Genomic DNA, 13880 nt, shown 5'->3' with positions numbered 1-13880 from the left:
GTATTTTTTTTTTCCGGTCAATTTATCCTCCTCTTGTCGGCCCCGCTGCACCAACAATTTCCCTACTCCATAAAGTGTTTGAAAAGGAGAAAAGTATAGTGGATTCACTCCGACTACATAGGTCTTGGCGTAACACCCTAATCTAATAAAAAAAAAAAAAGATAAAAATATGAGCGTTATTTACCCAGCATTATTCATCTCATCCCTCCTCTCTAGTGATATCTTTTTGGTCCCACAAAGTGCATAATTCAACATGGTTGATGATGTAACAATTTGTCTACCTCTTGTAGAATGATGGACTTGTGAATAATTTTGTTGTTTTCGGGGAAAAAACTATGACAAGAAAGGTATCTAGATTAGACTCGATTTCGATTCAAAATCGATTATTCGACGATTCAAAATTACAGGTTAGATGATTTCTGGGGGTCGACCATTAATCTTAACCGTCCAAGACAGTTATGATTCACAGTTCGGAACCGTTAGTTCATGGTTTATGCACGAATTATCACGGTTCAAGATTATTATATTAAAAAAATAAAATAGTTAAAAGAACTTGTACTTATTTAAGTTATCTACATATAGTATACCTCTTAAGGTATGAGGACTAAATCATAATTGTTGATGAAAAAATGATCAAATTATCTAAACCGTTAAAAAAAAATAAAAAATCTCCCCCTCAATAATCATTACTATCAATTTAACATTCTGAATCATCTTTACACTTTTAAATCACACTTAAACAAATATCTTATTAAATATGAAAAGAAAATTAATGATTAATTATTTAATAATTAACTAAATATAAATTTATTGTAGTATAATTGATAAGGATTCTTTGTCGTCAACCGAAACTAAGTAGACGAGGTGCACCATCGACTAAGTGATCCAATAGATTGAATGGCTGAATGGACTAGATAGCCAATTGTGTCTAGGGGATCAAGCCGATAGAACACTAGTTTAACTAGATTAATTATGAGCTGAGTGGATTGCATTGGTTCGGATAGAATGAAAAAAATAAGTCAATTTGTTGTCTTAATTCATTTTCATTATAAAATAATTAGTCTGAGTAACGTTGAATTTAGAATAATCAATTTGATCCTACGAAAATTTTTCATCTGTTATTAAGATAAATTAAAAAGTATTTATATAGATAGTTTAGAAATCTAACATCCTTTAATTATAAATTTCATTTGAAGAAAAAATATCTATAAATACATTATAGCTAAGAATCGAATCATAAATATTTGGACGTCTTTACTGCTATAAATGAAGTACCAAGAAAATGAACAATAATTAAAGCTAATTCATTCTCATTGTAGTAGCTTAGCCTCAATTATCCTTCATTTCCCTCGGTACCAAATTAAGTAGCTTATAATTTGAGTGATATATAACAATTAACCGATAGATAACAAAAATGATATTTTTATTAGGGCATCTATATATTAGTGTTAATATATGAGTATTATAATACTCTATTAGTATTTACACCTATATATTAACCGTGTTTAATTCTTTAAATGCAGTTATTGAGTATATTTTATTAAAAAAATAAAAAACTGAGAAATTCTCAACGATCTCAATGATGAATTATTAAAAAAAATTCTCAATGATGAATTATTAAAAAAAATTCTTTCAGACCTGATTAACGCATAGGATCTTATTATATAAGATCTTAAAAAATGTTAAGACAAGCGAATCATCGTTTTACCGTATATTCTATAAAAGAAATCATTTAAAACATAATAAATTCACAACTGTCTCAATTATTAGATTCCATATAAAAAAAAATCTAAAACATGATAAATTCCAATCGGTTATGTATTAGTTCAGATCCTCTGTCCTCATTTCTCTCCAGTTTAAATTTTCTGTCTTCATTTCTCTCTATCCCCATGTCCCATTGTTGATCGGACGACTCAGATTACATCTCAAGGTATCATGACATCTTTAAGATGTGTGCAGCATCCTTGTGATATGTAAAGTATCCTTGAGATGTAATCTGAACCGTTCGATCAACAATGAGACATGGGGACAGAGAGAAATTAGTTCAGATCCTCTGTCTCCATTTCTCTCTGTCCCCATGTCCCATTGTTGATCGGACGGTTCAGATTACATTTCAAGGATACTTTACACATCACAAGGATGCTACACACATCTTAAAGATGTTATGATACCTTGAGATGTAATCTGAGCCGTCCGATCAGCAATGGGACATGGGGACAGAGGATCTAAACTGGTTATTAGTTCAGATCCTCTGTCCTCATTTCTCTCTGTCCTCATGTCCCATTGTTGATCGGACGGTTCAGATTACATTTCAAGGATACTTTACACATCACAAGGATGCTACACACATCTTAAAGATGTTATGATACCTTGAGATGTAATCTGAGCCGTCCGATCAGCAATGGGACATGGGGACAGAGGATCTAAACTGGTTATTAGTTCAGATCCTCTGTCCTCATTTCTCTCTGTCCCCATGTCCCATTATTGATCGGACGGTTCAGATTACATCTCAAGGATACTTTACACATCACAAAGATGCTGCACACATCTTAAAGATGTCATGATACCTTGAGATGTAATCTGAGCCGTCCGATCAGCAATGGGACATGAGGACAGAGAGAAATGGGGACAGAGGATCTAAACTGATTATTAGTTCAGATCCTCTGTCCCCATTTCTCTCTGTCCCCATGTCCCATTGTTGATCGGACGATTCAGATTATATCTCAAGGATACTTTACACATCACAAGGATGCTGTACACATCTTAAAGATATCATGATACCTTAAGATGTAATCTGAGCCGCTTCTTTTCACAATTCACAAATTTATCAATATTCTTAATTTTCTTCTATCTAAAATTTTCTTCTATCTAATTTCCAAATTTCCCGTTTGTTGCACAACATAATCAAAATTTTCAAGATTTAGAAAATTCTTTGAAACATCCGAATAACACCCTTAGCTCCATATCAAATGCCAATACCTAAATATTGACAAAAAAAAAGAAAAAAAGTAATCCATAATCATTTTATGAATTTTCTAATCCACAAGCAACAACATTACCCTAACTAATACACCAACTTCTGCCCAGAGACTCAACTCTACAAAAGTGAATCACCAATTGACCTCGCAAATTTGAAAAAAAAAACAGATTTCAATCACTAAGGGTAGAAAGCGATCAACCTGAAAAAAAAATTGAAGACGAGGTCTTAATGAGATCTAATGTCACTATTAGCAATGACCCAATCATCAACAATGATCAAAAGACAGATATTTTCTTGAGACGTTGTAAACTACTACAATGAAATATATTGCAACTTGCATATGCAAAATGTCACAAAAAAAAAAAATGACACTACTTTTAATCTCAAACATATGTAGAGAATTATCAAAGACCGTCTACTGCTTACTCCACAATCTACTAAAGAAGATAAAGACCTCAAAATTAAAGGCAAACGACACCTCATCCAACAAAGATAAGATGCAGATAGAGAACCAAATAAAGCAGGGGAGTTGCCTTATTATTGATTTCCTTCCTCTTGTTTCTTCTAATTGGCGGAGTAGAAAAGAGCTGCCACGAGGGTAACATTAATGGCCTTGTTGGTGCAGGTTTATGATTGAATTTGGGGTAATTTCGCCAGCAACAACATCGCCAAGTTGCCTCTGTTACATTATGAAAAACCTTGTGGCCAAAGAAATTACATGTAAAGGGTGGAACGGACAGCCACATTAAGCAACTAACTAAAACCATGCCTACTTCTAAGAACATGCATTATCCTTATATGATACATCTACAAGGAAACTATACAACAAGAACTACTATCTACAAATAGACAATTCTGCCCCATAGATCGAGACATAGAGGCACAAGGACCACCATAACAGTCAACCAAATCAGGTAAAGAGCAACTGAATGGCTTCGTGGTGCTTTCTGTTGAAAAGATGAGTCAATTTCTAAACAATTATGGTCGACAGTCAATCTTGTAACTGCCTTAGACGTCCGTTTATAAACATCTGAAATATATGGGGTACGATCTGCATGTGGAGAAACACAATATGTAACTTGTTGCATAAAGGCTAAGGTTAACTGAAAACCAGAATTCATAAGTTTCACTTTTTTACCATGAGCAGAAAAACGCACAGGTTTATCAGGAAAAGAACAGCTTAAGCTTTGCTGGACTTCAGAAGTAATATCGTTGGCAGGGACGCCTTTCTGCAGAAAACTTAGTGTTAATACTTCAACAAGAGCAGAATATCCTGAATTTGTTTATGATTTACAATAAAGATAATCCATTACCTGCATTATTGTGACTTCCTGTACATGGTTTGAGCTACTTCTTGATTTACTATTCAAACAAGAAAACAACCTAACTTTGCATTTCCTTCGTAAAACGATTCTTATTGCTGAATAATGATACTGGGATAAAGATTTCTTGGAGTTTAAGTGGTGCCAAGCTTTAACTGACTTTCCTGTCCTGTTATTGAGCAGTTTACCTTCCTTTCTAGCAGATCCATCAACATCCTCACACACTAATTCCAAAACATTTGTTGGTTTTTGTTGCTTTTCATGATCATATATAGTGGTGCTGGACTCACTATCAACACTGGGAAATAGAACAGCACTCGCCAAACGCATCCTTCTTGTGGTGGTTCCTTGCAGGACATCTGAATTTGGAAGAACATCAGAACCACGAGATCTGATCTCAATTCCAATCCCCTCCAAATTATTACTACTGCCAGCGATATTTTTCTGGCTGTTTGAGTTATCAATGTTACCGAACATGTCTTGTGAGGGATGAATATAGGAGGAAATTGAATGCACTTGGGTCTTAATGCTGCCATGAAGATTTAAACTTTCATTTCCTGTATCCAGCTGGGGCTCCAGAATATTTGAGAGGGAAAATGTACCATCAAGCCAATCAAAAGATTCAGCATCTGCAGGTCTCTGTATTATGAAGATAAATGAAACAAGAAAGTCAACAGTTGTTGCTAGTCATTGCTCAATTCAGTTAGAAACTTACCTGAGCTAAACCTACTGTAGTATCTAAATCACTGGCCAACCCTATATTGTTCCTTACAGATGGTGAGTCCAGCAACCTGTGTCTGACCAAATTCTCACCAAATGAATCGTTTTCAAAGGTTGCTGTAGCAGAGACACTTTCTTCTTCCTTGAGCATCAAATTCAAGAGATCATGTAGAGAATCTTGCTCTGCTCTAACAACAGGAACCAAACCATTATTGATATTACCAAAGAAAGGGTAGTCTGTGTAAGGTAGCATTGGGGAGCTGACGTCAGGGAAATAACTGGACTCTGTTTGTTGGTACTCTAGATTGGAAAAATGAGCTAAAACATCCTGCAAAAGTTCAACTTGTGATTTTGAAGATTGCATATGCATTACGAGTTAAGGGCAAAGAGGACAAAGATAGTCATACAAAACAAAAGGCACCTTTTCTCTAGCTTTCGACTCCTCTTTCTCTTGTAAAGCCAAATGGCAATGGCTCACATCTGGTTGCATAGAATAAGTAGTTGAATGATCAGCCATATCCTCAATCTGCTTCATGATACTCTCTGGTTTCTTTTCAAATGGATCCATTGGGGACACTGGTTGTTCTTGCGAATCTGATTTTGGAGAGTGATGATTAAGTGGAGTTCCATTTTCCTCCAAGTCAACTGTTCCATGCTGAAAATTATCAGGAGAGTATTTCTTTGAAGTTGGAGAGCAATCACCAGCTACTGTTTCCTCAATGTTGGAGTTGGAACTAGTTTCTTCAGGTTTCTTAAATAAGCGATAGAGAACATAACCACCCTGCACAATTACAAAAAATAGATAACTGTTAGTGTCTACCCAAACAAAGAAACAACTTCTTCAGCTAGTATTAACTACCAGACATAAGATCACCAAAACAGTATCCACAAACAGATATGATCTTAAACTCAATACAACAGAACATGAAGATCATCTTCATGTACACATAAATATGATCTTAATGTTGTACTGCAACAGAACATGAATATTATCTTAAACTGAATGAACTGTTCTCTTAAAAAATTCTATGTATCTGCATCATATATGCATCTACAGCAGCCAAATAACAATTTAAGATACTTTTAGCTGATAAGTACCGCAAACTATAAAAGTACAAATACCTTGTTTCCTTGTCTAACACATACTTTTTCTCAAACTAAAGCAGATAGTTGTTAACAAGACAGCCTTTTACTATATAGAATCACCTTAGCACTTTCAAACGAGAAATTTGCTAATGCTAGCTAGTAAAGCCCATAAGCTTCTACCAATTAATAACTAGTCGATGATAGTCAATATCTAGAAATTAAGAATGATATCTTCCCTTCCATCTACTTGATAATTTCATGAAGCTCTTACACTATCTAACTCATAAAAAAAGACATTAATTCCTTTATTTATGATGGGAAAAAAAGGAAGTATAAATGTATGTAAGGATACCATCATCAAGATCTCCACTACTTCAGCACAACTAAAATCAGCAAGAATCTTTATTATGATAGCTCTGAACTTAGGAGGTGACTACAAATATTAACCCCTTTCCAGACACAACCAGGAGTTTAGATTCTAAGTGATCAAAGCAATTATGAGCCAAACAAGTTCCACAATAAAAAGTTAAGAAGTAAAACGTCTTGACATTTTGAAACACTAATAATTATCTTAATGCAACTCCAAGTGTGAGAAGTGGTCACAGTTCAAGGTAATTATACTTAAAGGTCTATTCTTTTAATGAAGAACCTTGTGCTGATCAGTCTGTTATTTAAAAGAACAGATTTTGAAAGTTAATATTACTAAACTCTTTTTAAAAAAAACAAAAAATAAAAAAGAATTAACAAAGGGCCACATAACTTGAAAAATAAAAATAAAAAGAAATGCAACTTGAGTCCAAGAATTTACCGTGCAACTTACATGGAGTCTTAGATGAAAGGTGTTGAAATCTTAGGTTCTAAACAACTAATAGGAACTTCCATGTGTAACTCATGCACATCACACGTTCCCTCCCTTAATTCCTAGGTTATTAAATGCGACATGACCTTCCAAACATACTGGGCCCGAAACATATATGGTAAGAATGAGGATGGACACACATGCATTAAATAAGTACACTTCTACGTGAAGGGCCGCACATCTCATGTCTAGAAAACTAGCATCTTCATACTTATTCCACGAATAAATCCTCGAGCAAAAGCCCACCTTTTTACCAGGCCCCTTTCAGCTAAGATTCATATCAAATTAGCAACAGCCATAGGCCAAGAAATAGCAAGAAAGCAGAAAAACATAGCTCCAACCTGGTCACCGGATTCGAACTCCGGCTCAGTTGTGCGGTACTCGTGGATGATCCAGTTGGTGCGCGCGCCATTGGGAGCGCGCCCGCGATGGAAAACGAGAGTCTTCTTCATGCCGATGACGTCACGCTTCTCGGCGAGGACGGTGGCCTTGGATCGGATGACGCGGTCTTTCCCCGTCGCCTTCCAGTAGCCGGCCTCCGTGGCCCTCTTAGACCGGAGCCCGTTAGGGTACTTCCTGTCCTTGGGCGCGAAGAAAAACCACTCGGGATCATCCGACTTGATCAACGACTTATCTGCGCGGCAAACCAGATGTTTAGAGCAAATTCAACCATCCGACGGGGAAACTCGGGAAAACCAAAAGGAAGGTACCGGGGAGATCCCAGGGTTCACACTTGCAGACGTCGATCTCGGGAATGACATCGTCGCCGGGCTCGATCCGGCCACGTATCTTGCGCTTGAGGTAGTGGTTTATGAGCTCCTCGTCCGTCGGGTGGAAGCGGAACCCCAGCGGCAGCCTTTCCAGCTTGGGGATCTCCGTCATCCTCGCGGTAGCCGCCGCTCCAGCTCACTGCCGCTGCAGCCGCATAAAGCTAAATTCTACTACAATTTCGACGAAAACCCTTGAATCCCTTGATCTCACTCAATGCCGCAAAGTTGTGGGTTTTATGTTTAAAAAAAAAAGGACGGAGAGGAGCAAAGCAAAGCTTGCGTGGGAAGTCAGGAATGGGCGCGACCGTGGACTGCAGTCCAATAATACCCCATAGTTGTTTATGAAATTACAATTATGCCAGCACGTTTACGTGGTTGAGCTGACGCGGTGTGAGTGGGAGTCGGTGAGTGGAGCCCGCCCTAGCCCGTGATCGTGGATGCTTGCTCGCCTTTGGATCGGCCGATCAGAATCTAACGGTAGATGGAACCTTTCTTTTTTTCCTTTTTTGCCTTTTTCTTTTTTGAAAGGGACCGCAAGGATGAAATGTTGGGTACGACACCGTTCTAAAAGCAGAAAGGGCTCGGTGTCGATGGGTTAACGGATCGATTCAACGATTTAGTTCATTTTTATGGTGTGATGTAATTAAATCATAAACAATTTATATTATTTGGCTGAACAAAAGTTTTTTTTTATTGTGAAAATAAAAAAGTTATTTGATGTATAAATAAAAAATTATGTATTTTAAAAACTATATTTATGAGATATAAAATAGAATTATTAATAATTTTAAATTACTTTTATGCAATAGTACAATAATGATGCTTGAGAATCCAATAATAATTTAGTGTAATAGACTCACATTTATAAAATATTAATTTAATATATCATACTTATCTTATCCAAGATATTTATATAAGTTTTTTACTCATTGTATTGTAATCACAACCTAGTGTCGAATTCTATATTTCTGATTAATTAATAAAAAGTATTTTTAATAATATATCAGTCTCAAACTCTAGATCCTTGATTAATTAATAAGAAAAATTTGAACCCCAGACCTTATGATAGCAATATCTTATGTGTTAGTCATTAGACCGTCCCGAATGGATAGTCCGACTTGTACCATTATGGCAAAAGACAAATACGCTCGCCCCCAGCGCCCCTGCCAACCCGTCCCAAGGCCAACACGGAGGAAGTAAATCACGGGCAGCTACTAGCCTTTGGAATAGTGACTAGCACATAAATGAGACATTTACTTCGACTTTGTCCATATTCGAATCCCAGACCTCATTATGATAACATCTCATGCGCTAGCCATTAGATCCATCCGAGGGGACAAACAAATTAGTCCGACTTGTACCATTGTGGCAAAAGACGAATACGCTCGTCCCCAGCGCCTCCGCCAACTCGTCCCAGGGCCAACACGGAGGAGGTAAATCACGGGCGGCTACTAGCCTTTGAAATAGTGACTAGCACATAAGGGAGACATTTACCTCAGTTTTGCTGAGATTCGAACCACAGACCTTATTGTGGCAACACCTCATGCGCTAGCCACTAGACCCATCCGAGGGGGCAGTCCGACTTGTACCATTGTGGCAAAAGGCGATTCGCTCGCCCTCAGCGCCTCTGCCAACCCGTCCCTAGGTCAACACGGAGGAGGTAAATCACAGGGGCTACTAGCCCAGATAATGACTAGTGCATAGGGGAGGGCAGGAACCTGGCTACTAGCCAAGATTTGACCCCAGACCTCATTATGACAACATCTTATACACTAGTCATTAGTCCATCCCATCCCGAGAGGACCAGTCCTATATACTCAGTGGGTTGTTGAAGATGCCCTTGGTCTTTGAGAAATTGTCATTTATGTGAAAGGACATGAATAAGGAGGACATGCTCGCTAATTTTTGATTTGATGCTCATTGTGGTAATGTACCAAGGTGGATCTAGAAATGTTATTCTTAATATCAGGATACAACTCTGCATGAGTAACTTTGAGATATATCGAATTGTTGGATGTGAAAAATATTAGGACTAGTACTAGTTAGAGGGGATGAATAATTTTGATCGCTTCATTTTGATTGTGTGCTCGTCGTTTGAATGACAGTAAAAAATTTGAATTAAAGTTGATGCCACATATACAATACCTTGATTTTACTTGATGTCTGTTAAGACGACTAATCCAATGTTTAGTCCTAGCGATCTACCACTATTAAATTTTCTCTTTTTCAAATACATTCAGGAGATAGAGAAACCTCTTACAAACTATTTATTACAAGACAACATAAGAACAAAGCATATACAAATACAAATGAAAGTAATAACTTTATATAAATCTTTGCTTTGAATACTTCTTTTCGTTTTGGATTACCTTTTGATAGTAGGAAATGTAATAACACTTCGTCTTGAAACCCTCAAGAATCGACACCTTCAATTCTTCATGAAACCCTCTTTTATAGTGTTGCATTCGGACTGATTTACACCTAGCAATCGATTGCTTACCTTTACCAATATATTATCATCGAATCTGACCAATTAAAATTGCATAACAACTCTTTTTTATCTGACCAATAGATTGTTTAACATCACCAATCGATTGGTAACCATTAGTCGAACTGGGCAATTAGTTTGAGAAGCTTCGGTTCAAAGTCCATGGTTTACTAAAAACACCTTAAAACCTTAATTTCAGGATTTAGAATGCATTGGTTGATTGATATGCCCAATCAAATACTACTGTTTCAACTTTACCAAGTTGAATTCTTATCTTGTCTGATATTTGTTGACCTCAACCTACCAAAACTTCCTTTGTTCACCATTTGATAAACCTTGACATGCTGAGACTTCTCATTGTTTAGCATCCGATCAACCTTTGTTGGAACCCCAAGGTTATTTTTGGTGTGATCAACCAAATTAGGTTATGTCCTATTTTAGTTTGATCCCTGTGTCAAAGTATGCAGAGCTTAGGAGCACAGGAAGTCGAGCGAAAGACGTGGCTAGCGAGAAGGATGGCATGGGAGAGAGCCGACGGGCTCGATGTGTCCGAGGGACGAGGTATCATGGAAGAGTACACCGATGGACGAGAAGGATGTGTGTGATGTTCGAGGGATGAGAAGCCGGAGCGGAAGCCTGTTTGAGGAGAAGGTCGAAAATTGGATTCGGGTGAGTCTTATTTCGGTTGGTCGAAATCACCCAGGCGATCGGAGCAGCGGAAGAACTAGAGTGGAACTATGGAGCTGCTAGAGACGCCTTCAATAGGAGTTGAAGGCGCCTCCGCGACCTTCAAGTAGAAGGCGCCTTCAACCAGCCATGGAAGGCACGGTCGACCAGACAATTCTGGCCGTTGTGGAAGAGGATAAAGTTTTATCCTTTGCTTCGCTGGAGGCGCTTTCCAGCCCTATGGAAGGCGCCTTCAGCCTGCGGATAAGTTTTTCCAAGGAATATAAAAAGACCCCTGGACCTAGGAAAGAGACAACAACTTTTGTATTTATTTCCTAGCAATAGTCTGAGCTATTAACGAGTGTAAGAGGCTTCTCCTCCTTTACTGAAGGAGACTTTTTAAGAGCTTTCGTTTGGCTTGGATAAACAACCACCTAGGTTGTAACCAAGTAAATTCTGGTGTCTCTTTCTTTAGTTTCTTATTGTTTAATTTTATTTGTTATTGCTGCTAACATGAGTTGAAAGATTGAGATGGTGTTTAGTTTTTCTGTTTCAAGCAACTGAACCCTCTCCAGTTGACCTACCCAGCCCAACAACCTTAACATGTTGAGACTTCATCGTTGCTAGATTTTTGGTTAACTTTGATCTACTGTGACTTCCTCGTTACCTAACATCTGGTCAACCTTGACTTATCAGGACTTTCTTATTGCTTAGCATTCAGTCAACCTTAACCTATCATAACTTCCATTATCACCAAGTGTCCAGTCCTCCATGACCCACTTGGACTTTCCGTCTCGTGCCAACTCCATGTTCAACTTTCGACAACCAAGTGTCTGGTCACTCATGACCTACTTAGACTTTCCATATCTTGTCAAGTATCTAGTCAACTCTTGGTCTACTTGACTCTTTGCTCAACCAACTTAACATATTGAAACATCAAAACTCTAACTTAAGTCAACTCGAGCTTGATCAACCTAGTCAATTTTGACCAGAGGTCGATTGCACGACCAAAAAATGAGTGGTGCATAAGATGTCCTCTAGTTAGGAACTAACATTAATAGGCATGCTCCATATCTCGGATATTTTCTTACCCTCATATCATTACTTGACAATAAGTTGTGACAACTAGTCTTCAACTTTAACAAAATTAAAATTACCAAGAGGGGAGTGTTAGTAGGAAAGATTGCATGGACAAGGACCTATTCTTTCTGAATGTAACTCCAAGTCTACAAAATTCACACTACAAAAATAATCAGGGTTTCCGATGGAATATTCCATCGACATATTTGCTTACTGACGACATTCCAACAGAAAATTGTTTGTTGGGAGATAATTCGTCAGAAATGGTTTTTCCGAGGGAAATTAAACTTTCATCATTCTAATCTTCGATTGAATACATATCCATCAGTAAATTCAAAAAATATTTGCCGACGGAAACACTATTTACGTCGATAAACACCGTCAAGAATAATATTCCTTGCATGTTGAACAACCAGCTTTTCTGACGAAAAACACTGTTTTTTTGTCGATAATTATTGATGGAAAAACTGTTTCGTCGGTACCCAATAAATAGATTTACCAACGAAAAACACTGATTTTGTCAAAAATTATCGACGGAAACATTGTTTTCTGTCAAAAAATATTAACACCACCATAACGATACAAAACAGTATTTATCGATAGAAAAAATGTTTCTGTCCTTAAAAAAAATTCAAAAATGAGCATTTTGTATTCGGGATCTACTCTATTTATAATTTACATATATATATAAAATCATTACTGGCGATGACATTTTATACATATAAACATCACATTTTACAATCTATACATACAATCACATTTTACACATCCCAACAATCCATACCTACAAACAAACTAACATAATTCTAACAGTTCATACATCCTAACAATTCATATATCACAAACATAAACAAATACAAACAAACAAATAGTCTTGTGGATAGAAACAAACACAATCTAAACAAAATATAACACAATAATAGAAACAAAACACAAACATAATAATAGAAACAAATATCTATATCTAAATTCAAATGTACAGAATCAAATATATAAATTCATACGATGATATAAAATACTCTAAATAATACTACTAATATAAAATCTTATAGAAAGTTAAATACGATAGACTATGATCAGATTGATATATAATTAAAAATTTTACATATATGTATAATTAATTTTACATGTAATAAAAAAGATACTTGGATAGAATGATAATGATGCTGATGATGAATATATAAATAGGGACTCCTGAAACATATAGTAATATAATATTTAGAAATGAATAAATTAGAATATCAAAATAGAATAAATATATTTTGCATGGTTTATGTATGATAAATAGAAAATTAAGTTGTAGTTAAATAAACCTTAGAAAAAGCTAATCACCCTGGTCTGAAGGATATTGAGTCTCCTATGACTCAAAACTATATGGTGTCTGGGTTTGGGAGAAATTAGCTACTACCGTTCGCATATAGGCAAAGAGAGCTTCATTATTCGCGTCACGTTCGACCCTCCTATGATCCTCCTCAGCTCTCCTTTGGTCATCAATGGCGCTCCTTTGCTCCTCAACAACCCTCCATTGATCCATAACGATCATCCTCTCATCCATTAACTTCAGTTGAGTGTGCAGTTCTTGATTTTCGCGTGTTAAAAACTATACCTCAATAGAAGAAGAGGAACTAGCACGACCCCTAAGAGTCCTCAAATAATCAAATTCAACTTTGGTATGAGATCTAAGGCTATAGAGGGTGGAGCTTTTTTGTCCTTCAATTGACAACATTATAATAAAGCTCATTTAGGGTATAGGTGGATAGAGGTTGTGACCCCCCTATTGATGGTTGAGATGTCTGAGTCACTTTATCTATCATTTGCTCTTTTATGGAAAAATATAATACAATTAATATCTAATTTGATCACAATTACTAAAGTTAATCAAGATAGAAATGAACAAAGATAATAAAGT

At 36.7% G+C, this 13880-nt stretch overlaps 1 protein-coding gene across 1 annotated transcript; it reads right to left on the bottom strand.

The window, feature by feature from the left end:
* Positions 1-3252: 3252 nt before the first annotated feature.
* On the bottom strand, positions 3253-7985 carry LOC122038394 (NAC domain-containing protein 14-like). Its single transcript, XM_042598125.1, has 7 exons — positions 7678-7985; positions 7309-7601; positions 5444-5803; positions 5018-5350; positions 4294-4941; positions 4119-4209; positions 3253-4031 (listed from the first exon to the last, which is right to left on the bottom strand). Exons 1-7 carry the CDS (start codon positions 7847-7849, stop codon positions 3820-3822), a joined length of 2109 nt encoding a protein of 702 aa, XP_042454059.1. The 5' UTR covers positions 7850-7985; the 3' UTR covers positions 3253-3819.
* Between the last annotated feature and the right edge of the window lie 5895 nt (positions 7986-13880).

Source organism: Zingiber officinale, chromosome 1A (genome assembly GCF_018446385.1).
Source record: "Zingiber officinale cultivar Zhangliang chromosome 1A, Zo_v1.1, whole genome shotgun sequence".
Classification (NCBI taxonomy): Eukaryota; Viridiplantae; Streptophyta; class Magnoliopsida; order Zingiberales; family Zingiberaceae; genus Zingiber; species Zingiber officinale.
This window is presented reverse-complemented; position numbering and strand designations above follow the sequence as displayed.